A 25,000-nucleotide genomic window follows, 5' to 3' on the forward strand; every position below is an offset into this window, starting at 1 on the left:
TTCAACACTGGTCCATTACTGATCTCAGGGAATAAAACCACTGCAGCACAGAGCCACGACTTAGCCAGTGCCCCCCCCCCCCCCAGCCCCATCCGTCGTACCTCCACACAGCTCGTCCCATTTAACTCTGATCATGCCGACTGCTCTTTAGCCTGCTAACATCCAGCAGCTCCTCCGTAGTGTAAAAGTGATCTTCATTAGTTATTAGCTGTGCTCTCATCGCGTCTCAAACTTTCTACTCTCACCTGCTCTCTTACGTTTCCTTAATTCTGCCATCTTGGGTCACCTGTAGCACATTTCTTCTTCTATTACTCATTTTATAGAGAAGCTGCCTCGTTCAAAGACAGTTACTCCCCCTAGTGGTGAGACTGAGAAGTACAACACAGTCCAGTGCAGGTTCCACGTGTGGGCCGTGTTCCAATACAGTTTTAGAGTTTGGACCCCCCTGCTCTAATGTCAGTTCATTCTAAATGTGGTTATAATGAAAACACTAGGAAGTCCTGGTCTCACCTGGACCACAGGACAAACCTCCCCCAGAGAGACGTCCTCTCTCAAACATTCAGATAAAACTTGTCTCACTGTCTCCACAGGTGGAGGGAGCACACCCCACCCGTCTGGAACAGGGAGACCAGCTCAGAGGCCTCTGCTCAGCCGGGACGTCCGACAGGAAGTCCAGAACAACCCGTCACTCCCCCCTCAGAGGAATTCGGGAGCTCCAAGGAGTCCTCCCAAAGAAAGACCTCCTCCCCCCCTGAGAGGGTCACACGGGGTCACCTGACCACCGCGGACCAAGAGGCACCAAGAGGCACCAAGAGGCCGGACCGTAACTCATCAGGAGAGGTTTCCTCCGCTGCCCCCTCCCTCCCCACTGTGTGCTGTGTGTATATAGGTGGGACTGTTCTCTGTGTGCTCCCGTCCCGACTGTCCAAACCACAGACACCTACCTGTCCACCGTCAGACCACCTGGACATATCCAGGGGGGGGTCTGTTAGAGAAACATGGAGACCGCCGTCCGCCCCCATGTCCCCTCCAATGGCTGACTGCAGACACAGAGCCCCATTTCCTCCCCTTGTCCAGAACCAGACGGGGGCGTCCCGCACTGATTAGAGCCGCAGCCCCCCCCCCACCACCTCCACCTCCACAAACGTGCGAATGTCCTGCCTCAGGCGCCAGCCCGTCACCATCCCCATGGACACCGTTAAGATCATCCAGTCGGAGAAGTTCCCCAGAGAGTGCCCCATGCCCGTCACCCAGCCGCGCTACGCCCCGCCCCCAAGGGTGGCGTGGGACGGGGGCGGTGAAGGCGAGATCATCGTCAACCAGGCGTGCAGCGACCTGGCCCTGGACGTGACGGTGTCCCCCAGGCCCATGGTGTCCCCCTCGGCCCCCGTGACGCGCAGGGAGCAGAGCTTCCTGGCGCAGCGCAAAACCAGTGCCAACGAGATCTGCTACCACCAGTTCCACTACAAGATGGAGGACGTCATCGTCAACCAGTACGTGCTGCGCTCCTCCTCCACCTCCTCCTCCACCTCCTCCTCCTCCTCCTCGGGCCCCGTCATGCCCTGCGAGCCCCTGGACTGTCCCACGTGCGGTCACACCTACAACTTTGCGGGGAAGCGCCCTCGGATCCTGTCCTGCCTGCACTCGGTGTGTGAGGAGTGTCTGCAGATCCTGTACGAGTCCTGCCCCAAGTACAAGTTCATCTCCTGCCCCACGTGCCGGCGCGAGACGGTGCTGTTCACCGACTACGGCCTGGCTGCTCTGGCCATCAACACCAGCATCCTGAGCCGCCTGCCCTCCGACCCCAACGGACCCGTGCAGTGGGGGGGGGACGCCGACCGCAGCTGCTACCAGACTGTGCGCCAGTACTGCCAGTCAGCCTGCACCTGCCAGATCGCCAACCCCTTGTCCTCCTGCGGCATCATGTAGACAAGGGGGGGGCGCTGCAGGCATGACTCGACGCTGCCCCCCCCCACTCACCCACCACCATCTCTTTCTTGTCTAGATGCTCTCGCCTCCCTGCCGCCCTCCCCCCTCACACCTACAGTGACCCCCCCCCACAGATGTTATCTCTCTATATTTAATAGCACAGACGGACTGTGGGACTGACGGCAGGTCAGTAAATAGTGAATAAATGTATTTTATGTATGAACTGGAATCAGATTCACCCTCTCGTCTGGTTGGATGTGTTCGTCATTGACATCTCTTTACATGGGAATGCCAGGGGAGGTCTGCCCCCCCAACCTAGGTGAATAAAGATGAAATAAATTATCAGAATACCTGTGTGTGTGTGTGTGTGTGTGTGTGTGTGTGTGTGTGTGTGTGTGTGTGTGTGTGTGTGAGTGAGTGTGTGTGTGTGTGTGTGAGTGTGTGTGTGAGTGTGTGTGTGTGTGTGTGTGTGTGTGTGTGTGTGTGTGTGTGAGTGTGTGTGTGTGTGTGTGTGTGTGTGTGTGTGTCTCCTGCACAGTTTAAGAAATGAACCCATGAAGGCTTCATCCTTTCATTCATACATTTATTTCTTTTCAATGAAGATGAAAATCCAGAAACGAGTAGAAATGAAGAAGCACCATCAGGGATGTTTTTCATGGGGGTTTAGCCCCCATACTTCACGCAGAAAGCTCATTAAAAACACCCCAATATAACCATTAATTCATCTGTTAGTTTGCCCTAATCTGAAACAACGCTAACCCTAACCCTAAGCTGACTGAACACTGATAAACAGTCATTTATGAAGGAAAAATACACAAAGTTCAGTGGACCAGCTGGACCGGATATCTATATTGTTATTATCATGATATTTGTCAGTGCACAGTGCAGAGGGAGCATCAGTGTTCTCTCAGCTTTGATGTGGACAAAAATACAGACACAAGTTAAAAATGAAGCTTTGCAGTGAGAAAGTTTATTTTTATCACATCACAGCTGTGTAGAAAATCATCCGGTTTATTATCAGTATAAATAATGAGGGCAAAGATACAGCAGACAATAAATAAAGATGGCCGACTGCTACATCACGTGGGCTGTAGAGGACGTCAGTGTGAAGGCAGAGACAGGAGCTCAGACTGAGGAGAGCTTCCTCCTCTCCAGAGCCAAAACTACAAAGTCCAAACATCTCGACGGCTCGCCGAGGTCCAGTTAAACGGGCACCGTCCTCCTCCTCCGGAACAGCTGGCTCAGCCGCCGCCGGGCCGAGCTTTTCTCAGATGGCTGCGTCCGTTGGCTGCACAGATAAAAAGTCATGACACAGAGCTGCTGCTGCAGGAGGCTGGGAGCAGAGAGGACGAGCAGAAGCACAGTGAGCTCCAACTCTCTGGTGGAGCAGCACACACACATTTCCTCAGAGCATCATGCATCACAAGACAATAAGACCACTGCCCCCATAGAGGTTACACCATGTACCATCTCACCCCTTTGACTCACCCCTCTCTCCCCAAAGAGCCAATTTTAAACCTCCAACTCCTGTCAGTTGTGTTCGTCTCCTCTTGTTTAGACTCCTGCAGATGACAGACGACAGAAGACTGTAGAGATTTCCTCTAAAATAAGGTCACACAGACATGTTCATACATTATTATCTTTTTCTGACTGGTTAAGGACACATTACATCTGTTTTCTACCTGCTTTCCGTCGGCCGTCTCCAGCAGGTCATCTGTACTCAGATGCTGCCCTCTGCAGTCTGTGTTCAGCCTTCCTGCACACACACACACACACACACACACACACACACACACACACACACACACACATGAATATGCAAAGCTTGTTCCCTCTAAAGTTGGGAATGGGGAGAAGCAGGTGACTCACTGAGGTGCAGTGCAGTAGATGTTATGTCTGAAGCAGATCTCTGCCGAAAATGTGTGTGTGGTTGATGTTTCCTCTGCTGGGGCTCATGGGGAGAAGAGACGTCCTCAGCGGCTGCAGACTCACTCTGACGGATGAGAAAGTGAAGACAAAGGTTTAATTCATACGAGCCCTCGGGCTGCAACAAGACATCCTGTCATCAGCAGCGTGACGAGCTCCCGTCAGGTCTTCAGGCCCGCGCCGTGGAAACTCTGACAACTTCGTAATTGCTTTGCAACAATTCCACGCATGAGTGTCTTCACCTGGCTCACCTCCACGTCCCGATGCTCCTGCAGGGCATCCATCTCCATCTGCGGCGCCCGGCCGTGCATCTGTTGTCTGGCAACTTCCTCTAACATTTGGCACACCTGCTCCAGGTAGGTGAGCCCAGGACCCAGCCCCGCCCCCTCCCACGCGCCGGGCTCCTGCACACATCACAAAGCCAGAAAGCATCAGGTGGAGTCAGCTTTCATATTTAAAGGCCGTCAGTCCGTCCACACTGAGGAGCCTCAACAGGAAACTGCACACACACCCACAGAGCCCCAGAGAGGCTTTAATGCCTGTGCCCCCCCCCCCCCCGACTCAAACTCTGAACATGGTAAACATGCTAATGTTAGCATGACTTCTGCAGCTGGAGCTGATAGAGAGATGAGAAACACTCAGTCTGACTTCATGCTGATGTTACAGACATCCTGCATCAGAGCGACTTCAGGAACTCATTCAGTTCTCCTCCCTCATCAACTCAGAGACAAACCTTCAGAAGAACGTCGACCTGTTCAGTCAGAATCAGATTACTATTTACTAATCACAAGAGTCTTTGAACTCTAGTCACTAATTACACCTAATTATTACGTAAAGGTTGTGTAATCATTCCTATTTGGCTTCTGTTATTGTGTTCGTCACAATCTTGGGACTCCTTTCAAAGAGAAAGGCCTTAAAACACACACTCACACACACACACTCACACACACTCACACACACACACACACACACACACTCACACACACACACACTCACACACACACACACTCACACACTCACACACACACACTCACACACACACACACTCACACTCACACACACACACACACTCACACACACACACACACACACACACTCACACTCACACACACACACACACACACACTCACACACACACTCACACACACACTCACACTCACACACACACTCACACACACACACTCACACACACACACACACACACACACACACTCACACACACACACTCACACACACTCACACACACACTCACACACACTCACACACTCACACTCACACACACTCACACACACACACTCACACACACACAGACACACAGTGTGCTGACCTCATCGTACACATGAAGAATAAGAACATCGATGGTATTTTCACAGGTTTGTTTCAAATCTAATCTCACACCAAGACATCTTTTTCTGTCATGTGGGTAAAAGCTATCCAGCCCCCCAGTCTCCGCTCTGCCCCCCCCCCCATCTCCATCCATTCCTGTCGTGCCTGTGGGCGTGGAGTCACCTGGGCAGACTGGTTTACGATCCCTCAGACACACTCACCACGACAGAGATCCAGTGTGACTGACGACACGCCTGTCCTACTTTCTGTGTGTGTTGCAACCTTCTAACTGAAGGAAAAGTAGAGACCTTGTTCCACTTGTGGGACTTTCTGTGCAGTACAAGACTCTACATGTCGCTGAGAGGCTGCTGTCATCCTCCAGCTGCTCCCAAACACACACAAACACAAGTCAGACACTCGGGATCTTCTCAGCATTCTTTGAGTTTGGTTTGTGGCGTCGACAGTGTCTCACCTGTGATCCTGTGCGAGCAGAGCCGCGTCTGTCAAAACTCAAACTCATCGGCCGTCTGCACATTTCTGACGCCTGCCTCACGGACCCCGAGGGGTCGGCCGTCCTCCTGAGGCCACAGCTCAGTGACCTTTGACCTCTCGTCAGCTCGGATGAAGGCCGTTTGGGTAGAAAAGATGCTCGAGGTCGTCGCCTGAGCACCTCCTCCACTGTGAGGGGCTCTGGGCGGCCCTGCGGACGGCCGGAGTCGGTCCTCTGAAGGGTCCGCTCCACTTGGTGAGCTCTGCCGGTGCAGATGCATGGGGAGGAAGAGGAGGCCGATGAAGGCACGGGGGAGGAGAGGAGAGGAGACTGTGGCGCTGAGGCTTCTCTCTCTGGTGTGAACGTGTCCATCTCTGCGTGGCCTGTGGAGACGGAGCAGGACGTAGCAGCAAAGGAGGCGTCACAGCTGGCCGTCTCCACTCCAGAGTCCACCGACTCCGAGCGCAGGTTTGTCCCCACGTCAGAGGAAGGTGGAGCAGAGTCTTCATCATTATTTCCAAGCAATTCTGAGTCCAAACACCGCCCCCCCTCCGTTACCCAAGCCTCCATGAGGCTTCCAAAGCTCCTGTATAGATTCATGTCCACAGCCTGGCTCAGAGATGAGCTCGCTCTCGTGAGCTGAGCTGAACTGCAGATGCAGAATTCAAACCGTCCCCTGTGATCCGCCTCTGCTCCTCCACCACGCCCCCCCCCGGCATCTGTCACCGCTCTGAGCCGCGTGTCCAGACCTGCTCCTCCCTGCCGCTGCATCCTGGGAAGGCACTGACTCATCTGCAGTGAACTTCCTCACACCTGTAAGAAACAAGCCGTGACACGGTCACACAGGTTTACTGCTGAATAACAGACAGGGGGGGGGCAGAAAATGTTCCCACCAGCTCAGATGGAGTAAAAACTCATTCCAGAGTTTGTGGGAGAGGAAACACGATCTGTTTAAATTCCTCCGTGGACGTACAGTATGAAACAATAAGCAGCGTTTCGTAATTTCACTGAACCGTCAGAGAGAGAAGGAATGTGGAGAATGGAGTCCTGATCAGATCTGCTGCACCCCCCAGGTGACAGGATGGGCCATCTGATCAAACACACACACACACAGGTCGACTTTAGTTTGACTTTATTCTTTTAGTTCAGTGTGTGTTAAAGGGTTAGTTCCACTTTTCCAGCTCCATCACACATCAGGTCAGTGTGTGTTCTAGGATTTAGGAAAAGATAAAGAAACATTTTTAAAAATGGTGCAGTGTGAAGTCTAAACACTATCGCAACCTTTATTTAGGGAAATAAGATGAAATCACAGTGCGCTTGGAGACTTTATTTGTTAGAAAGATGTGGCGTTAAATAAAACCAAAGCAGTCTGAACAGCTGGAATCACTAGAGAAAGTACGTGTTTATCATCTGGGTGAAGTGACCCTTTAAAATGAGGGTGGAAATCAGTATCATTATATTATATTATATTATATTATATTATATTATATTATATTATATTATATTATATTATATTATATTATATTATATTATATTATATTATATTAGATTAGATTATATTATAATATATTATATTATGTTATGTTATGTTATGTTATGTTATATTATATTATATTATATTATATTATATTATATTATATTATGTTATAATATATTATATTATATTATATTATATTATATTATGTTATGTTATGTTATGTTATGTTATGTTATGTTATATTATATTATATTATATTATGTTATATTATATTATATTATATTATATTATATTATATTATATTATATTATAATATATTATATTATATTATATCATTTTAATATTTAAGATAAAACAGACATAAGATAATTTTTATTTTATCTTCCAACATACACACTGGTCACTAGGGGGCGTAGTGAGCATTTCTCAGACAGACAGACAGACAGACAGACAGACAGATAGATAGACAGACAGACAGACAGACAGATAGACAGACAGATAGATAGATAGATAGATAGATAGATAGACAGACAGACAGATAGACAGATAGATAGATAGATAGATAGATAGATAGACAGACAGACAGATAGATAGATAGACAGACAGACAGACAGACAGACAGACAGACAGACAGATAGATAGACAGACAGATAGATAGACAGATAGATAGACAGATAGATAGACAGACAGACAGATAGATAGATAGATAGACAGACAGACAGACAGACAGACAGACAGATAGATAGATAGACAGACAGACAGACAGACAGACAGACAGATGGTCCCCCCACACCCCCCTGACACTGAGAAGCTCCTCTGACAGTAACCTGAACAGGTGATACACAGGCGGACACCTGCTGGGCAGAGGTTTATTACTGGGGGCACTCTGTAAGGTGATCCGCCCTGAGAGGCAGATTCAGATCCCTTCACCGTTTCAGCTGATCTCAGGGATCATCAGCAGAGGAACCAGTTCTCCTGCAGCACGTTTCCCCCCACAGTCACAGTGTCAGTGGGGTCACTGGGACAGGAACATCTATTGGTGTTATATTCAGCAGTTACACATCAAACAAACCCCCCCGACAGCAAAGTCCAACAAAGTGAAGTCTTCATACTTCAGGGACGATGATCAACCTGCACAGGTACTTTATCTCAGGTGCAACAAGAAGAAGTCAACACAGCTGGTGGACAAAAACAGACTGTCACACTCCTGAAATATGAAAGTTGTCATGGCAACATTTGAGGGAATAATGAGCAGTAAACACATCAGGTCGGTCCCATCAGAGTCACTGTTTAGCTGCTGTGTGTTCAGCTTTCCTGTCCAGAGCGCTGAGGAGCAGGAACACAGACATCTTATCTTAAACGCCCCCGTCAGGCTCCTCTGACTCACACTGACTCTGGCTCCTGTTCTTCAGCACGCTGAATTCCCAGAATTCCCCAGTAGCTCAGTGTGTCCTGTCTGTTTACAGGCTTCACAGGCCTGCGCCAAAACTTCACTTCCTCGTCGGCAGAGGTTTCCCCCTCACCACCACCGCGTGGGAGCCCCCCCCAGGGAGCACAGTGACCCCCATGCCCACCATCTATCCATCAAACAGGGGCACATCATTCACAGGACACACAGACGTGTGATCTCATGACAGGATACCTGCTCATGCATGGACACACCTTTGGCCATCTCTCCCAGAATGCACTGGGAGAGCGGCATCGAGAGGATCCTTCAGGAAAAGCCATAAAAGCATCACACGCTCAATAAAATGATCATTACCAGCAACATGATGTGAGACACGTGTCCTATCAGTCATCAGGAACAAAACTCAGCAGGAAGTCCTCACGGCTGCATTCCAACAATATTTGGCACACAAATGAGCAGAAGAAGAAGAAGAGGAAGAAGAAGAAGAAGAAGAAGACAGCCGAGTACGTTTAGTCTTTATTTGATTGTCACTGGGCATCAGAGGAGGCGTTCAGAGGATGAGAGAAGACAGTGGGAGGAATCATTTCACAGACTTCACATTATTGCTGAAACATAAAAAACACACGTTGTTCAGTCATCAAAGTACACCTGACACACACCTGACACACACCTGACACACACCTGACACACACCTGACACACACCTGACACACACCTGACACACACCTGACACACACTGACACACACCTGACACACACCTGACATACACTGACACACACTGACACACACCTGACACACACCTGACACACACCTGACATACACTGACACACACCTGACACACACTGACACACACCGACACACACTGACACACACCTGACACACACCTGACACACACTGACACACACCTGACACACACCTGACACACACCTGACACACACCTGACATACACTGACACACACCCGACACACACCCGACACACACACTGACACACACCCGACACACACCGACACACACCGACACACACACCTGACACACACCTGACACACACCTGACACACACACTGACACACACACTGACACACACACTGACACACACCTGACACACACTGACACACACACCTGACACACACACTGACACACACACTGACACACACACTGACACACACCTGACACACACTGACACACACACCTGACACACACACTGACACACACCTGACACACACCTGACACACACTGACACACACCTGACACACACCTGACACACACCTGACACACACACTGACACACACACTGACACACACACTGACACACACTGACACACACACCTGACACACACACTGACACACACACTGACACACACCTGACATACCTGACACAGCCACAAGATGGCGTCCTGTGTATTAGTGCACCTGAACACACCTCACTGGAAGACAAACTACTGAACAAGTCCACAGTTAAACTGTCAGTGGCAGAAAAGTCTACATCTACAGAAACATGACGGAGTCAGAGAGAACAGAAGCACCTCACAGCCGTCTGCTGCCTCATGCACCTACACTAAGTCCATGCTGGGAGTTTTCTCAGGGGAGGAAGTTAGTGGAAGTGAAGCTCTGACACTTTGCTGCTCCTTGTTTCTGTCAGTGGATGAAGGGAAAGGACAGCAGGCCGTTTGTTCACTGCTAACGGGGGAGTCTTTCCATGAATGCACATCGCAGCCACAACACTTTAGGTTCAGTCTATCTAACGAGGGGGTGGCGCCCCCCCCCAGCCCCATCACATCACCTACTGAGCACGGATAAGGAGAGTGTCCATCAGTCTACAGCAGGTCCACATCCACATTTTCTGACTGATATGATACAAAAGGAGACAGAAGCCCCACTGGACACACTGAAAACAGCTCAGGCTGAATCTGTCCTGTGAGCTCAGGGTGACGCTGCCTCCTGAGGAGGAGCTGCCTCCTGAGGAGGAGCTCGGGGTGACGCTGCCTCCTGAGGAGGAGCTCAGGGTGACGCTGCCTCCTGAGGAGGGGCTGACAGGACATCAGCCATGGAGGAGTGTTTCCTCGGTGCATCGCTGGATTAAAACAAGCTAGTTTGTCACTGCATATTAACACCCAGAAACATCCAGGTGTAGTCGTACCTACCTGTACCTCTATCTGTACCTGTACCTCTACCTGTACCTGTGGCTCTACCTGTACCTGTACCTGTACCTCTACCTGTACCTCTACCTGTACCTCTACCTGTACCTGTGGCTCTACCTGTACCTGTACCTGTACCTGTACCTGTACCTGTACCTCTACCTGTACCTCTACCTGTACCTGTAGCTCTACCTGTACCTGTACCTCTACCTGTACCTGTACCTGTACCTGTACCTGTACCTCTACCTGTACCTGTAGCTCTACCTGTACCTGTACCTCTACCTGTACCTGTACCTGTACCTGTACCTGTACCTGTACCTGTAGCTCTACCTGTACCTGTGGCTCTACCTGTACCTGTACCTGTAGCTGATCCAACCCAACACCCAACGACATATTTAACCTGACAGTTAATTAAAATGCTTTCTAAACTACATTTCACAAACAGAACAGAATAGTTAGCTTTAAGTTAACATCAAACTGCATGACGATCTAAATACCCTGTTAGTGTAGCGTTATCCCATAATTCACCTTCTCCCAGTAGAGGATACTGACTGGAGACACATTTACAAAAGCTCAGAGCAGTCAGATTCAACAAAGTGGACCCAGACGCTGTTATTTTAGCAGCTGTGCTGCAGCTCATGATGGTACAGCCACTTCCTGTTTACCTAGTGGGTTGCTTTTGATTGGCCAGCAGATGTTACAGCTGTTTCCTGTAGCACAGCTGTTTACTTGGTAAGACATTCTTTAAGTTGTAGTGGTGCGACCTGATTGATTACTGGCAGAGAGCTGCTATGACATTAGAAAGGACATAATGGATTAGAGGTTAGTGCAACGTACAGCTCGATGAACGTGGGCCACCGCCAGCTGTGCCAATCCTGTGTTTCATGTGCTGTCTGATCAGCTGAGCAGTGACATCGGGCGCCGTGTATGTATCATCATGCAGTAAGGACTTGTTGTTCGTAGGCTCCGCTCTGTCCTCGGCCACAGAGGGTTTATTCCTCAGCAGTCCTCGTCAGGCGCGGCTCCTCCGAGCTTCATTGAACGAATGGATTGAGCCAACAGTCCGAGGTGGGATCTGTCAAAGTGCAGCCACTGTGATGGCCGCCTGCACCTACGAAGGCAAAGATTAAAGAGGTCTGGTTACCAGGGTTAGATTAAGATAGGTAAGATTAAGGAAATACATTAAGGATCAACCTCAGCCGTTATATCGCTCTCTGCAGACACACCAGACTCCACTGACAAAAACAGTCATTTTGCCTCACAGAACACAGGAGCTGCTGGTCTGTTTGTGTTACTGTGTGTTAAACAGATATTGTGTTGGATCCAAACTAACACTAACTAAAACACCAAAGTCACACAATAACACATATAAACTACCTGATGGAGCAGCAGCTCTAAAATCCCTGTTTTAGTGAATGTAGTCTGGTGTGTGTGCTGTTTGTGGTTAAACCAAAAGGATCTTCCAGGTCTCTCTCTGTAGGGATCCTTTCCATGATGCTGTCACACACTTAGAATAACACTCTGAGCCTGTCAGTGGATCAAACAAGCTCTTTTAGTGGACCTACTGTGATCAGGTGCAGTTGTCCCAAAGGATCACGTTGCAGCCATTGCAGCCCGTTTGGTGTCTGCTGGCTGAGGTGATCTACTGGACCAGTTCCAACACTTTTACTACCTTCTACTCATTTAAAATTATGTAAGAACAGGGCCCAGGTTTAAAAACACTGGAGATATCCTCTAGTGTCACATTAAAATCAACCGAAACCTGCACTTGTTTTCATTGCTCACTGCCGTTACCTCCTCGCTTGTGCTCCAGCGTGACTCTGAGAAACCGTCTCCGTCCTGGTGGAAGCATCAGCTGCTCCAAACAGTTTGGCCCAGCGCAGCCTGCCCTGACATCGATTCTCAGCCTGGACACAAGGTGACACACTTGGCGTCTCTTTGTCTTTCTCCCCCTGCCTCTCCTCTTGCCTGCTGTCCATACTTATTTGAGACCAGGTATCGGCATTATTCTGGCTACAGTCCTCCCCTTCATCCACGCCGTCTATAAGGTCAGGCTCTTTCGGCCACCACTCTGGAATGGGAGCTAACAAAGGACTCCTGCTGGCCTGCATCCCTCTGCCGTCCTGCTGCTGAGAGCTGAGGGCCCCTTGATGCTGCAGAGCGGCCTGGTGGGAGATCCCGGTCTGCTGACTGCCGTCTGCCTTTTTGTCAGCTTGCAGTAACGGCCAGCTGGTCACTAGCAGGGCTGAGCAGGGTGGAGGCGGAGAGACGCTCTGCTCCTCCGAACACAGCTGCCTGTTACGTAACAGCCGGGGCTCCAGGAGCAGGTTGAGGTCAAAGGGCAACACGGAGAGCGGCTGCAGCAGGAGCAGCAGCTCCTGAAACAAGGGCTGACACGGGCCCAGGGACATGGACAGGAACCCCCACGAGTGGTAGTACGTAGTCACCACATCTGCGAACACAACATGCAGACATGTGCAATCAGGATCCAGACACACCAGCAGTGTGTGAGGCTGTAATCAGCTTCATGTTAACGTCAGCGTGCCGACACGTCACAGTAACAACTGTTAACAGGCTCTTTCCTCCTCAGCAGATCAGCTGACTATCATCTTTCTAATCAGAATAACACACAGTTCATAACCAGGCACTGGACAGAGCAAGATGTGACCTGAAGCAGTGGAAACACCAGGAGCCGTTACTTCAGCCGGCTCTGTGGGAGCGTGGATACACATTTCATGTGCGTTCAGTAGTCGGTGAAATCTTAGTGACCAGCTGACCGTCCTGTCATGTGACTAGCGAGGAGTGTGTGCTCACCTGTCTGACTGTGAAGGTGACTGAGCCAGAACTCCAACGCTCTCAGGCTGAAAGAGAGAAAAGAGGACAGATGCTGCTACGTGCTGTCATGTTGTCATGTTGTCATGTTGTCATGTTGTCATGCTGTCATGTTGTCATGTCACCAGCGTGAACAAAGACCACGTGGACACTCACTTGAGCAGGCCCATGAGGAACGCTCTCAGCCTCATGCAGTGGCTGCCCAGCTGGGGACACTGTCTGATTTTGGAGACCAGGCTGTGAAGGACCCTGGTGGACGGCCCTGCGGGGGAGGTGGACAGAGGCCAGTTCATCAGAGCCCACAACAAGCAAAAAGGTTCACCACGTTTCCCCCCGGTCGTCATCCACGGTCCCACTTACCGACCCGAGTGGACACCTCCACCACGCTCCAGGAGTGGTTGCGGCGTTGCCCGATGATGAGATCCAGTTTGTGGTCCCGGAGACCGTCCTCTAAGATATTCTGCAGCGACGGACACAGATGCTCCAGGACCAGACCGGCGATGGTGGGACTGCGGGAGCTGTTACCCAGACGCATCTACGGCAGCGGGACAGAAATATGACACGGTGTGTTTCCTGCTGGTCCACTTCTACTTTTCCAGATCTTTGGATGTCGCTTCCTACCTTTTCTCCAGGGTCTCTGCTGCTGCCAAAGTGAGCCATGATCAGATCCACCGCCCTGCTCACAGCCCTCAGCAGACCTGGACACAGAGGACGAGCTGAAGGTGTCATTTCTATTCAAAACACTGATACGTTAATAGACACAGAACATGGTACTTCTGATTTCACTTCTGTGACTTATTGATTGCTGGAAGTCTTCATTTTATCAAGTAAACCAAAATAATCTGCTTGTCTGCCTGGATGCTTCTGACCAAAGTGAAAGATTGTAAAAAGACTGTAAGTGATTTGTAGAAAATGATCTAAACATGGTGACTTGTATTAAGAGCCGGCTGAGGTGATGCTACGCTGGCAGATTTCACTTTAAGAAGCTCAAACCCAGTGATAAACAGAAAAGACTCCTTTTATTTTCTCCTCACTAACTGGGTCAGAGCATACAGATATGAGCGAAAGCTCTCGGGGCTCATTATCACACAGCAGGAATGCAAATGTGAGTGAGAACTGAGTGAGTTTTCCATTTCAGCAGCAGCAGCGCTCATTGACTTGCTCCCCCCTGCCTTTCTATCCTCGTCTCCTACTGGCCTGCCTCTGCAAATGTCACAGTAAATTCTTTATGCATGTTGAAGCCGCCTGCAGTGCTGCAGCACACTGGCTGCTGCAAACGTCTCCATCTCTGACTATCCATCTCAACAGCTTTACATTCTTATTGTTATTTCTGCACCAAGCGGCCCGTATGGCAGCAGTGAAGCACCATGATTAGTTGTGGTGTAAATCATTAGCACTGTTTCTACTGCATCGCTCTCGTCCTCTGTTGGAGCTCACAGCCGCACACACATAGGCTGCGGAGCGGAAGGCTCGGCCAATCGCGTGCAGGGAGAGTTAAAAATAGGTCATGTTTGAGAGGAAGCCCCTTCAGGGTAGTGAAGGCACTGCTGCGGCACACTGAGTTATTACTGCTGCTCTCAGCAGCTCTTCACCGGACAGACAGTCCAGTGAAGGAAGAATCCAGTCATCACTGTTTGTCCGTTCACATGTGAGCGCGTGGCCCACAGTGCAGCAAACATCGTGTTAACACTAACTGATGGCGTGCACCAGCCGCTCCGGGGCCTCACCTCTCCTCTGAAGGTGGCTCAGAGACATGGACTCATAGGACGTGTCGGGGGAGAGGCAGAACTCTGCGGGCGGCCTGTCACTCAGGATCAGAGAGTCTGGGGGGTGCTGTGGGTGCAGCCCAGAGGCAGCCAGGGACAGCAGGGAGCTCAGGGAGGACAGCGGAGCCACTGAGGAGAGGGCCGCTGTGAAGCTACTGTGGAAAAAGAAGCCCGAGTCAGCGGCAGGTGCAGCCCGGCTCTGAGGGACCCTCTCTTCTGGCTGGGGGGCCGTGGGAGGAGACGGGGACGCCTGCAGGTTGGGGCGCAGGCTGTCAGGGGTTATGGGTAAAGTGGGAGGAGTGTGAGAGGGCCCTGAGCGGTAGGAGGTGTGGGTCTGGGACTGCCGGGGGCTTCTGGGCTCAGCGTTGGCGTGGCTCTGCTCAGGGGGGAGGGTGACAAGGTCCTGCTGGGTGGGGACTTTAACCAGGGTGGAAGATGGGATCAGATCAGCGGGAGTTTTGCCTGAGCTGGGGCTTGTTCTGTCTCGCTCCTGGACCGGTCTGGGCTTCGTGCTGCTGTGAGCCGGATCCAGGCCTCCTCTGGGTGCGCTCGGACTCGGGCGTCCCTGGTTCCAGCCGGACTGGCTCCACGTGTGTCTGCGGCTGAAGCACTCCGGACTCGGCGTGCAGGTGGAGCAGGTGTCCGAGCTGGAAGGAGCCTCCAGGAAGACGGGGCAGGGGCTGCCCATCGTGGACAGCTGCAGGTTAGAGAAGCACTGACTCCTTTTACCCTTGAAGGTGAAGGCCGGCTGGGGGCCGCCGGACTTGCTGCTCTTCTGGTTTACGTACTGATCCAGAAGACATCCCAAGTGTCGGGTCTGCGGTTTGTCAGCTGGGACCAGAACGAAGGGCTGGATGGGCAGAGAGGTCGGTCTCTGGGCCTTGCTGTAGCGCACCACGGTGCTCCCCAGGGAACAGGCTCCTGGGAGGGAGGGGGGGACACAACAACTAAACATGACTTTTATTCTCATTCATAAAGCCACAGATGGACTTGGTCTGACGGACGGTCTTACCCTCCTCAGCGGCGTCGGGGTCGCAGGGCCCCCGGCCCGCAGACGGCCATGTGGATGCAGCGCTGGCGCCTTGGTGTTCACTGCTGTGGGGGCCACGCTGGCCGGGGCTCAGCACTCCGGGTGTGTGGGAGGTGCTTTGGACGCCGTCTGTGAGTTTGTTCCTGCAGAGGTCTTTCTCACTGGAGGAGGGGGCGGCCTGGTAACAGAGGTCTGAGAGTGAGAGCAGCAGGAGAAACTCTTCTCCTCCTTCTCCTGACGGAGGAGAAGAGCGTTCTTCTGTTTTCTCTTTCTTCTATGAAACACTCACTTTGCATCAGGTGATAAAAATAGACCTTAAACTTTGTGCCAGTAAATTGTCAGAATAATGTTCAGTGTTAGAAAACATCTAAATCTGGACAGAGACATCATCTTAATACTTTATATTTATATATTGTCCTCATTTTCCCTTTAAACATCTAAGTTTAGCGCGCTGACGTCCTCTAATATTAGAGCCACGTTACCTTCTCCACTTCTTCGTGCTGTCCGTGCTCTGGGGGAGGGAACGAGCTCCTGCTCTGCCCCTCGGGGCAGCTGGTGAGGCTGGACCAGGCCGGGCTGGGCGACTGGGAGGACAGGTCGCATGTCACCAGCTTGTAGTACTTCTGGTTGGTGCCCATGGCCAGAGAGGCCTGGCTCTGCAGGCAGGCGGTCAGGTCTGACACCTCCAGCGAGGACAGACCGGGGGGCAGCGGCTCCAGGGAGTAAAGGTTGCAGTTGGAGTCGAGGCCCCGAGGAGACCAGCAGGAAGCAGAGGGCGTCGTGTCGACCATCTCTTTGGGGGGGGAGTAAACGGTCACGTCATCGTGTTGGAGGTGGACGGCTGGAGTCTTGGGAACAGGTTGGAGGTTGAGGAACACGGATCCTTCCGGGGAGTGGGAGGGGTGCGGGGCCGGGCTGCTGAGGTCGTGCGGCGTGGCGGGGTTGTTGCTCCTGTTGTAGATGGTGCAGAAGTTCACCAACACGCCGTCCGAGCTGTTACAGGAAGAGTCGCTGACGTCCTCTGTGTGTCCGTTGGAGAGCAGCTCCGGGGAACATTTGTGCCGGCCGTGGCTGCAGCAGGACACGTTGTCCCTCAGCCTGTCTGGGTCCTGCTCCCCAGGAGCCGACAAGCCGGATCTGCTCTCGTGAAAGCACCGGCAGCCGGTCTGCAGGGAGTCCAGCCGCTGCCGCTGGTTACGGAGCCACTCCGGGCCCCCCTCAGCGCCCCAGTCACTGTCCACGTCTCCACGGGCCCCCGCCTCCGTCCTGCCTCCGTTACTGAGAGGCCAGTTGGAATTTCCATGCAACACAAAGGAGGAGTCCTCGTGGTACCTGTGCAGGTTACCGCCATCGCTGTCTTCGTCCTCCTCGTCCTCATCCAGCTCTGTGTTGGGAAGGAAGGAGTTGTGTGTCCGCTGACCGCCTCTGGCCGCGCAGCTCTCCTTCTTCAGGTGGACGGTCGCCTCCTCTGGTGACGAGGTGGAGTCGTACCTCCCGCTGCTGTCACTGCCCCCCTCCTCCTCCGCTCGGTCCTCGTTCAGGCTGCTGTAGCTGCTGAAGAAATGTCTGCGTCCAGCGGCGAGGGCGGGCTCTCTGTGCAGCGAGTCCTGCTCCGGCAGGGACACGGCCCGGGTCAGGCCCACGGAGCACAGCCGGCCGGGCCTCTTGGCCGAGCTGCACAGGGCCTGGACGGGAAGCTGCCACGTGGGAAGCTGAACCACAGGGAAGCGGCACGCTATCAGGGTGTCCCCCGAGAGGCTGGAGGCTCCGATCATAGCGCTGGCTCGGGCTGGACCACGGACACGGCCTCCATGTTCCTAAAATGAATCCTGAAACAACAGAACAGAGTCAGTGACTCACAGATACAGAGACTAGCCTGTATGAAGCTGCTGCTGCTGCTGTGCTCTAAACATGAGATAGAAGATACTGATGAGAATTAAAAATGCACTAAAAGCGTCTTATGACTCTGTGCCACTCGTCCTGAGGCTCATCAGACAACATGATAAAGCAGAGGAGTGCTGCCTGTAAACAGAACGTGGATCCTCTGACTTTGTTCTGCTCACAGTCTCAGGTCCTCACTGTGCTGCAGCTCAAAGCTTCGGGGAGCTCATTAAAGATTTCAGTAACAAACGTGTGCTGTGAAAGCGTCCCAGCACAGCAGAGAGGATAAAGCACAGAGCACAGCTGCAGGCCCACTGAGTGTCTGCCGGCGGCCCCCGGCGCGGCCCCCCCTCCGCGGTTCAGTCACACATTAACAGACTCCTCCTCTCCCCGCCGAGGGGGGGGGCAGCCACAGCCCCTTGGTTACCCAGCTGCTCTGTAAGTGGGGCAGCAGCACTGCAGAGACGCTGCTGAGAGTAAATACATTTCTCATCACTTTACTTAAGTTAAAGTAAAAGATCTGCAGCACAATTATCATCGTCCCTTCATGAAACGTGAGCATGAGGACAGAAGTCATGATGAAACATCAGCACATGAAATATTCAGAGACTGAGGAGAAGAAAGCAACGTGAATAAAGATGAAATCGTCTGTTTAAGTTGAAATCAGTAATAATTCATGTTGCTAGGATACAGCAAACACCATTTACTGATGTGTGTCTTCAGCAGTCACATGGTGAGCACACACACACACACACACACACACACACACACACACACACACACACACACACACACACCAGACGGCCGTCTGAGCACAAACACTGTGAACAACATCTGCTGCAGATGACCACGAAGAGCTAATCCTCTTTATCATCCTCACATCATCACAGTAAACAACGTGGAAACACGTAGTAAACAGACCGCAGGCAGCAACACGTCTGATCAGGCCCAACTGGGTCAGTCTGGTTTAACAGGCTGGAGCCCAGTGACACTTCAGGTCCACACGTATGTTCAGACAGAGAAAAGGCTTCTGTCCTCGTGTCCACACCAGACGGTGAGCTGGCACACGGGTGGATGTGGCCGAGCTGTGGGACCTGCTGGATCACCTTCAGAGCCGTGACAGAATAAAGGAGAGCATTTAGGGAGATTTATGATCCTGTTCTGCAGCTGCTGAGTTTTAGCACACACACACACACACACACACACACACACACACACACACACACACACACACACACACACACACACACACACACACACACACACGTATTCCACCATCAGACTGAATTAAACTGCATCATTTTACACTTAAAGATAGAAGAGCGTCCTCTCCAAGTGTTTTATTTCTACTCCAGCCAGCAGACTGTTCCTCTGCACAGGGAACAAACACAGCTCCCCTTCCTGCTTGTTGTCACCAGTGGGGCTGATGAGGACAGCAGGCTGGGGGGGGACCGGCAGCTCCTCTGAGTCTCGGCACAAAGAGCCAAAGAGCTCGGAGCAGGCTGGGACCAGCGCTGGGGAGGCCTGTCAGGTCGAGTCAGCAGGACGGACGGGATGGAGCAGAGAGTCGGGGGGGCACTGCTGCCTGGAAACAGGCTCACATGATGATGATGATGATGATGATGATGATGGTTAACGATGAAGTCTCTCTCATTACAGCTCATAATGGGGGGGGGGGCTTCAGCAAGAACTCAAGAACTCAGTAACAAGCAAACATGATCAGAGATGATGTTTGAGCTGCAGAAAACACACACAGCAGAGAGACTGTGTGTGTGTGTGTGTGTGTGTGTGTGTGTGTGTGTGCTGCTCTTCATCATGACAATCAGACATTCATTTAAAGTGGCCGAAGTAGAACAACAAGAGGAGGGACACACACACACACACACACACACACACACACACACACACACACACACACACAGATAAAGTGAGACAAAAGAGAATCAACTGAATAAAGTGAAGCATGGCCGCCTGCTCTTCCTCCTCCTCCTCCTCCTCCTCCTCATCTCTCCATCACCTACCTGAGAGCCGCCGTCAGTCACAGCTGCTGTCCCCCCCTCCTGTCCAGGTGCCTGGTGTCCCCCCCTCGGTCTTCAGCCTCCAGATCCACGCAAACAAACAGTTTGTGGAAAAACCACGGCGGGCTGGACGCTCCTGTGACGTCAGAGACGCGCTCCCTCGAGGCTGTGTCTGCGCCGCTTCCGGATCTCCATCACTGCTGCCGCTCGGTCCGGAGCTCTGAGTCCGACAGGGAGGTCCGGACAGACACACGCCCCCCCCACACACAGCCGCCTCAGCACCGCTCGGCCCGGGGGGAGGCTGTGACGTAACGGCAGCTTTAACCAATGAGCGGTGAGAAGGACCCGTCAGTCAAAGCATCCGCGACACCTGGTTGGAAAAGAGTCCACGTGCAAAGACTAAAAATATATTTGTCTTTGACAGAGAGGTAAAAATAGGCAGCGAGAGGAGGCGGGAAACAAAGCCGGAAAGCATCAGCAGCTCTCCTCCAATCAAACACTGAGTTTAGCTCAGAGAGAGAGAGAGAGGGGGAGAGAGAGGGGGTGAGGGAGAGGGGGGGGACAGAGGGAGACAGAGGGGGAGACAGAGGGGGAGAGAGGGTGAGACAGAGGGTGGGGGACAGGGGGAGAGAGAGGGGGGGGGGGGGGGGGGGGAGACAGAGGGAGACTGGGGGAGAGAGGGGGAGACAGAGGGAGGCATGTCTGATCATCTTTTATACCCTCACCTGTCTAACACAGACAGTCCCACTGAACAAAGGCCATGATACACCAGTCACAGGTGTGATGAAGATGTTTAAATCTGTTTAAATCTGTTTAAAAGTGTTTAAATCTGTTTAAATCTGTTTAAAAGTGTTTAAATGTGTTTAAATCTGTTTAAATCTGTTTAAATGTGTTTAAAAGTGTTTAAATGTGTTTAAATCTGTTTAAAAGTGTTTAAAAGTGTTTAAATGTGTTTAAATCTGTTTAAAAGTGTTTAAAAGTGTTTAAATGTGTTTAAAAGTGTTTAAATGTGTTTAAATATGTTTAAAAGTGTTTAAATGTGTTTAAATGTGTTTAAATGTGTTTAAAAGTGTTTGAAAGTGTTTAAAAGTGTTTAACTTCCATCACGGTCTGGTTTGGACCGGCCATCAAACAGGACAGGCACAGACTGCAAAGGACAGTCAGGTCTGATAACTGGGGCCGACCTGCCCTCCATCCAGGACCTGTACCTGTCCAGGGTCAGGAGGAGGGCAGGTAATGTCTCTGCAGACCCCTCACACCCCATAAACTCTTTAAACACCCTGCAGAGTCCCCTGATGAACTGTCACTGGTCTCAGACTGAGGAACCACTGTGCAGTAGACCCCCTCCTCCCTCCACTGTAGATACTGCTATTTATCACTATCTATATTTATACTGTTCCACTTTATTTCTTTACTTCACTCTTCTTAGAGAGACGAGTTTCACCGGAGTCTAATTCCTTGTTTGCTTGTACAAACTTGGCCAATAAAGGTGATTCTAAAAGTGTTTAATAGTGTTTAGAAGTGTTTAATAGTGTTTAAATGTGTTTAATAGTGTTTAATAGTGTTTAGAAGTGTTTAATAGTGTTTAAATGTGTTTAATAGTGTTTAATAGTGTTTAAATGTGTTTAATAGTGTTTCAAAGTGTTTAAATGTGTTTAATAGTGTTTAATAGTGTTTAGAAGTGTTTAGAAGTGTCTCTGATGGTCACATGATCACTCTCCACTGTCAGGTGCTTCACTGATGAGAGTGCAGCGCCCCCTGCTGGTGGACTGAGCGGTCAGTGATGCTTCCTCCTCCACACTGTTTCTGCTCTGTGTGGGGGGGTCACTGTCCACCTGAAAGCCTCCCCCACTAAGACAGAGAGGATCCACATCCATCAGGACACATTTTCCACTTCCTCCTCAGCTGAGGGACAGATCAGGCCTGAGAGCAGCCCCCCCATGGTGGGAGGGTCCGCCATGTTAACCTGTTAACCATGTTAACCTGTTAAAGAGCTGGATGTCAGGTGGGGGTCGGAGGTCAGAGGTCGGCTCTCCTCTCCTCAGCAACAATAAGATGCCCCCGCCCTCCTCGTTTCCACACAGGAGGCTGATTTATTGATCTGACTGTCAGTGTTTCTCATCAGCAGTGAGGAGGGAGTCAGTCACAGCGTCACTCAGAGTAAACACAACAGATCAGTTCAGTAGAAGAAGTTTTTATCGTCTGTGTCTGACACAATAAAGGTTTGATTTGATTATGAAAACAGGATTATAACAGGATTATAACAGGATTATAACAGGATTAGGGAGAGACGGGCTGTTAAAACAGGACATCTGAATATTCACAGTTTACAGGAAGTACCAACAAATATGGAAAGAGAAAGCTGAGGGCAGAGCTCCTCACACTGCAGCAGCCCCCCTCCCTGAGTGTCATCAGGTCCTTCCTACAGGGCTACAGGGCTCAGCCTGAGACTTTGAGGGGGGGGGGGGGTTGTTTCTGTCTCCCCGTGGAGTCGTGTTTGTGTTTGTGTTCTTCAGGCGGCGCTCCAGAAGGAACACGTGTTCTTCCTGTGAGGAGACATGAAGGAGTGGAGTTACTGCTGACAGACAGACAGGCAGACAGACAGGCAGGCAGACAGGCAGGCAGGCAGACAGGCAGGCAGGCAGGCAGGCAGACAGGCAGGCAGGCAGGCAGGCAGACAGGCAGGCAGGCAGACAGGCAGGCAGGCAGGCAGACAGGCAGGCAGGCAGACAGGCAGGCAGGCAGGCAGGCAGGCAGGCAGACAGACAGACAGACAGACAGACAGACAGGCAGACAGACAGACAGGCAGACAGGCAGACAGACAGACTCCACAGCTGATCGCTGACAGCAGGACGGTTGTGTTTAGTGTTTCCTGAACATGTAAACGATCCTGATTATCTGATTTCCTGTGATCTTATTGTCCGGAGCAGAAATCTGAACTGTGGATTGATCAGGTTCAAAAGTCTCCTTTTATCTTGTTGACACATGAGAGCCAAAGGTTGGTCCTGAGGACCAGCTGGATGTCTGCTGTTATCGCTCCATAAATCAGAAGGTCCTGCCAACAGACTGTGGACGGCACAAGAGCAGAAGCCGCAGCAACGACAGATTAAAGGTTGGTGTCTGTAGGAGGGTCTCAGAGGGGAAGCTGGGAGGAAAGTCAGGTGGAAGCGAAACAGTCCCAGACCTCTGAAAAGACGAGGACTCTCCCCGCAGTGTCTCCCCCTGTGTTCTGCTACTAATGTGATGATGGAGAAGCTGATCTGGTCTGAGGAACCGCTCAACTGATGTTAAGGTAGAAGGAGAAACTGAGCAGCAGCTGGAGCTTCAGATGTTTACCTGCAGTACTTGGTGCCGCACTCCGAGTGGTCCCTGCAGCCGGCCCCCACCGGCTTCATGCTGTTCCAGCGCCACAGGAGGGACCTCTTGGTCCTCCGGAGCAGGCCGTGCCAGTCCTCCGGCGAGGAGTCCACCTGCAAACACAGGAGCCTTCAGGAGCCCTTAAGGTGACAACATGCTGCAGACATCGGCACAAACCAAAAGCCACCGTGAAGCAAACTGAGAGGACAGACGCACCTGGACGGCACAGAGCAGACACAGGATGACCGACAGAACGACGACCGACTGCTGCAGAGTCCCCATGCTGTTTGCTGCTCCTCAGGGGGCCGCTCACACTGAAGCCTTTACTCAGTCAGGGAGGGGCCACCCTTCCAGTCATATGACACATTAGTGCTCCAGTTTGCTTCAAAGCCACTGATGTAAACGCCCCCACTTATCAGTTCTACACGTGGAACATATCATAACTGATATGGTTTCTGTTTGTGTTCTCTGTCTCTCTAGCCCCCCCCCCCTCTGATCCTGGGTCTGTTCCAGGTTTCTTCCTGTTAAAGGGGAGTTCTTCCTCCACTGTCTAATCTAATCTCTGATGCTCTGTGGGGATTCCTGAATCTTTAATGTTGAATTCCTGAGTCTCTCTCTTATTTAACAGTTTGGTCTGAGCTGCTCTTCATGGAAACAGTCTGAGAGAACGCTGTTATGAATTGGCACTATATAAATAAAGATTGATTGATTGATTGATTGATTGATTGGTGCGAGTGTGAGTGTGAGTGTGAGTGTGAGTGTGAGTGTGAGTGTGAGTGTGAGTGTGTGTGTGTGTGTGTGTGTGTGCGCAGCTATAACTAGAGACGTTCCAGCCTCGGCCGGTGATGAATGAGTCAGACGGGCCCTGGAGTCGGTCCTGAGGTGATAACCAGCTCATCACTGACCTCCGGACAAGCAGGAAGGAGCTGCTGATGATTCAGCTCTTTATGAGGCGGCGGCGCTCTGTGTGACGGAGGAAACACACTCAGACCGTCAGATGACATGAGGCAGGTTTATTGAGGTTGTAGCAGACAAACTGTGAGACATGTGACCTGTCCGGAGCTCAGAGGAGGCGGACTGCTCCCCCGCTGACAGAGCACCAGAGGACAGAGGCGTGGGGGGGGGCAGCAGTGGAGCAGAGATTACACATTGTAGTGACGTTACTTTGTGAGAAGAGAAGAGATTCCTTTATTAGTCCACAACGGGGAAATGTACAGAAACACTGACCTGATCAGCTGTCGCCCAAAACTTCACAACAATCAGATACAAAGCTGTTTAACCACCCAGGCACTTCCTAGAGGTTCAGGGGGACAACGGCTGTTCGGTCAGTAGTGTCACCGGCATGGAGCCGTTAGGGGGGGGGGGGGGGCGTGGCTTCATCATCGTCCACAGCAGGCACAAAGCTTCCCTTCACACTGCTGCTGCTGA

At 51.4% G+C, this 25,000-nt stretch overlaps 5 protein-coding genes across 6 annotated transcripts in view; 1 reads left to right on the top strand and 4 right to left on the bottom strand.

Moving 5' to 3' along the window:
* rnf208 (ring finger protein 208) overlaps nt 1-2,277 on the top strand; it is a 9,204-nt gene extending 6,927 nt beyond the window's left edge. For both annotated transcript variants that reach the window (XM_070850732.1, XM_070850733.1), the window contains one exon: nt 591-2,277. In XM_070850732.1, coding sequence (XP_070706833.1) covers nt 1,153-1,929 — 777 coding nt within the window. In that variant the 5' untranslated portion in view covers nt 591-1,152 and the 3' untranslated portion in view covers nt 1,930-2,277. The remainder of the gene's footprint in view (nt 1-590) is intronic.
* Nucleotides 2,278-2,877: 600 nt separating this feature from the next.
* LOC139219186 (uncharacterized) lies at nt 2,878-6,442 on the bottom strand. Its single transcript, XM_070850992.1, has 6 exons — nt 5,654-6,442; nt 4,107-4,259; nt 3,799-3,922; nt 3,612-3,685; nt 3,418-3,491; nt 2,878-3,217 (listed from the first exon to the last, which is right to left on the bottom strand). The coding sequence occupies exons 1-6, from the start codon at nt 6,440-6,442 to the stop codon at nt 3,133-3,135; spliced, it is 1,299 nt and encodes a 432-aa protein (XP_070707093.1). The 3' UTR covers nt 2,878-3,132.
* A 5,245-nt stretch (nt 6,443-11,687) lies between these two features.
* LOC139219187 (AP-4 complex accessory subunit RUSC2) lies at nt 11,688-18,091 on the bottom strand. Its single transcript, XM_070850993.1, has 9 exons — nt 16,799-18,091; nt 16,299-16,494; nt 15,248-16,207; nt 14,142-14,218; nt 13,881-14,055; nt 13,677-13,782; nt 13,503-13,549; nt 12,483-13,140; nt 11,688-11,799 (listed from the first exon to the last, which is right to left on the bottom strand). Exons 1-9 carry the CDS (start codon nt 18,089-18,091, stop codon nt 11,688-11,690), a joined length of 3,624 nt encoding a protein of 1,207 aa, XP_070707094.1.
* A 4,510-nt stretch (nt 18,092-22,601) lies between these two features.
* Nucleotides 22,602-23,854, bottom strand: LOC139219079 (liver-expressed antimicrobial peptide 2). The gene is made up of 3 exons (XM_070850867.1): nt 23,789-23,854; nt 23,552-23,685; nt 22,602-22,761 (listed from the first exon to the last, which is right to left on the bottom strand). The coding sequence occupies exons 1-3, from the start codon at nt 23,852-23,854 to the stop codon at nt 22,728-22,730; spliced, it is 234 nt and encodes a 77-aa protein (XP_070706968.1). The 3' UTR covers nt 22,602-22,727.
* A 716-nt stretch (nt 23,855-24,570) lies between these two features.
* Nucleotides 24,571-25,000, bottom strand: part of scarb2c (scavenger receptor class B, member 2c) — a 9,511-nt gene continuing 9,081 nt past the window's right edge. The window contains exon 12 of the mRNA XM_070850865.1: nt 24,571-25,000. This exon is cut by the window's right edge and continues 723 nt beyond it. The gene's annotated coding sequence lies outside the window, so the exon portion shown is untranslated.

The sequence above is a fragment of the Pempheris klunzingeri genome, chromosome 19 (assembly GCF_042242105.1).
Source record: "Pempheris klunzingeri isolate RE-2024b chromosome 19, fPemKlu1.hap1, whole genome shotgun sequence".
Taxonomy (NCBI): domain Eukaryota; kingdom Metazoa; phylum Chordata; class Actinopteri; order Acropomatiformes; family Pempheridae; genus Pempheris; species Pempheris klunzingeri.